This window comes from Protobothrops mucrosquamatus, unplaced genomic scaffold (assembly GCF_001527695.2).
Source record: "Protobothrops mucrosquamatus isolate PMUCROS unplaced genomic scaffold, P.Mucros_1.0 scaffold4840, whole genome shotgun sequence".
Lineage (NCBI taxonomy): Eukaryota > Metazoa > Chordata > Lepidosauria > Squamata > Viperidae > Protobothrops > Protobothrops mucrosquamatus.
The window spans coordinates 22,335-24,251 of record NW_015390728.1 but is presented as its reverse complement, the minus strand read 5'-3'; the positions used below and the strand labels follow the sequence as shown (position 1 = coordinate 24,251).

Sequence of the window (1,917 nt, the reverse complement as noted above, 5' to 3'; positions counted from 1 at the left end):
CCGACCTGGGCCGGTTCACCCCTCCTTAGGCAACCTGGTGGCCCTCGGCTCCCCGGGGATCACCATATTGATGCCGAACTTAGTGCGGACACCCGATCGGCATAGCCCACTGCAGCCCAGAACTCCTGAGCTCAAGCGATCCGCCAGCCTCAGCCTCCGGAGTAGCTGGATTACAGGCTCGCGCCACCGCGCCCGGCTGCTGTAGCCGCCCTCTCCAGCTTACTAGAGCCGCTTCGCGCCGTGACGTCACCCGACGGGAGGGGGAGCAGCAGACAGGGCGGCTCGCGCGCTCGCTTTCTCTGCGCCTGCGCCTGCGCCTTTCGCCCTTTCCTTTTCCTTTTCCTTTTCCTGTTCGGCGTCCGAGCCACGCGAGGGGCAGCCGCAGCACCGCCATGGGCCACCAGCAACTCTACTGGAGCCACCCGAGGAAGTTCGGGCAGGGATCGCGCTCCTGGTAGGTCTCCGACACACACAGCCTCCCCGACTCGCTCTTCGCGGCGCCTGCCGGGACCAGCGCCCATCTGCACGAGGCCCGGCCGGCCCTGGCAGCCGCAGGAAGGAACGGAAGCGCCCGACAGCAGACAGAGGAGAGGGCGGGGGGTGGGTGGATGGATGGCGGGTAGTGCTTCTGGGATGAGGGGAGCCGGGAAGCGCCTGCGTCCGCCTCACCCGGCCTCCCTCTCTTCCTCCCGCAGCCGCGTCTGCTCCAACCGGCACGGACTGATCCGCAAGTACGGCCTCAACATGTGTCGCCAGTGCTTCCGCCAGTACGCCAAGGACATCGGCTTCATTAAGGTGAGGGGGAGGGCGGCTGTGAAGGCCCCAGCCATGCCCCGCGCTTTCGGTTGCCCGCTGCCGCTGCCCCCTCCGTTGCCCAGAGTTCCCTGGCAATGCCCACGACCTCTCTCTCCCTCGGTCTCCTGGCTCTAACGGCCATGGGCAGGCTAGGAAAGGAAATCTGATGGAGTGTGTAGTGTTGCCATTTAACAATTAATCAATGGAACAGCTTGCCTCTCTGGGTTGTTGGTACTCCCATCACTGAAGGTTTTCAAAAATAGATTGCAGAACCACTTGACCAGCATGGTATAAAGTCTTTCCGAGGTCCCTTCCAGCTGTTATTTTATGTTCATGCACTTCTGGAAGGGTCCGCTGTTGTGGGTCCTGCAATGCCCATGACTTCTCATCACTATCCTGACTCCCAAATGCTGTTAAAAGTATAATGGAAAAAGTAACGTATTGTAAAAGTTCAAGTGATCACAGATAACAAGAAAAGATGTAGAATTGTAGCCTCCGAAGAAGGAATATTGACTCTGATTGTTTCTTTTATCTCCTTTTAGTTGGATTAATTCTACAATAATAGTTGAAGATGGCTTGAAAAGACATAAGAAGAGGTTGGCACTCTTGGAGGACTGGGCTAGCTGCTGTGCAACTGTATACAATAGAAGTACTGGGTTTTGTTTATTCCAATTATGGCAGTGTTTCCTATTAATATGTTACAACTTCCATAATTCTAGCCTTGTTGACATGTCATCTTTAGCATATATGATTATGAGAATCTATTTTTTTGGTTCTTAAATAAAAAGAATTAAAATCTAAAGTTGTGTTTGCTGAATGAATCTGTGACCTAAAGGGCATAAAAATAACACTATAATTGGATGTAGTAGTATTAGAAGTTTTTAAATCAAAATCTGAAAATCAAGTGTAAACTCACTATCCCTATTGGTTTATCCCTAAAAGTTTGCTTCAGTGGTAGTATTAGAAATTTTTAAATCAAAATCTGAAAATCAAGTGTAAACTCACTATCCCCATTGGTTTATCCCTAAAAGTTTGCTTCAGTGGTAGTATTAGAAGTTTTTAAATCAAAATCTGAAAATCAAGTGTAAACTCACTATCCCCATTGGTTTATCCCTAAAAGTT

General features: G+C 50.9%; 1 protein-coding gene across 1 annotated transcript; it reads left to right on the top strand.

The window, feature by feature from the left end:
- The first annotated feature begins 337 nt into the window (after positions 1 to 337).
- Positions 338 to 1,585, top strand: LOC107299375 (40S ribosomal protein S29). Its single transcript, XM_015828741.1, has 3 exons — positions 338 to 454; positions 696 to 795; positions 1,338 to 1,585. The coding sequence occupies exons 1-3, from the start codon at positions 393 to 395 to the stop codon at positions 1,344 to 1,346; spliced, it is 171 nt and encodes a 56-aa protein (XP_015684227.1). The 5' UTR covers positions 338 to 392; the 3' UTR covers positions 1,347 to 1,585.
- The last annotated feature ends 332 nt before the right edge of the window (positions 1,586 to 1,917 follow it).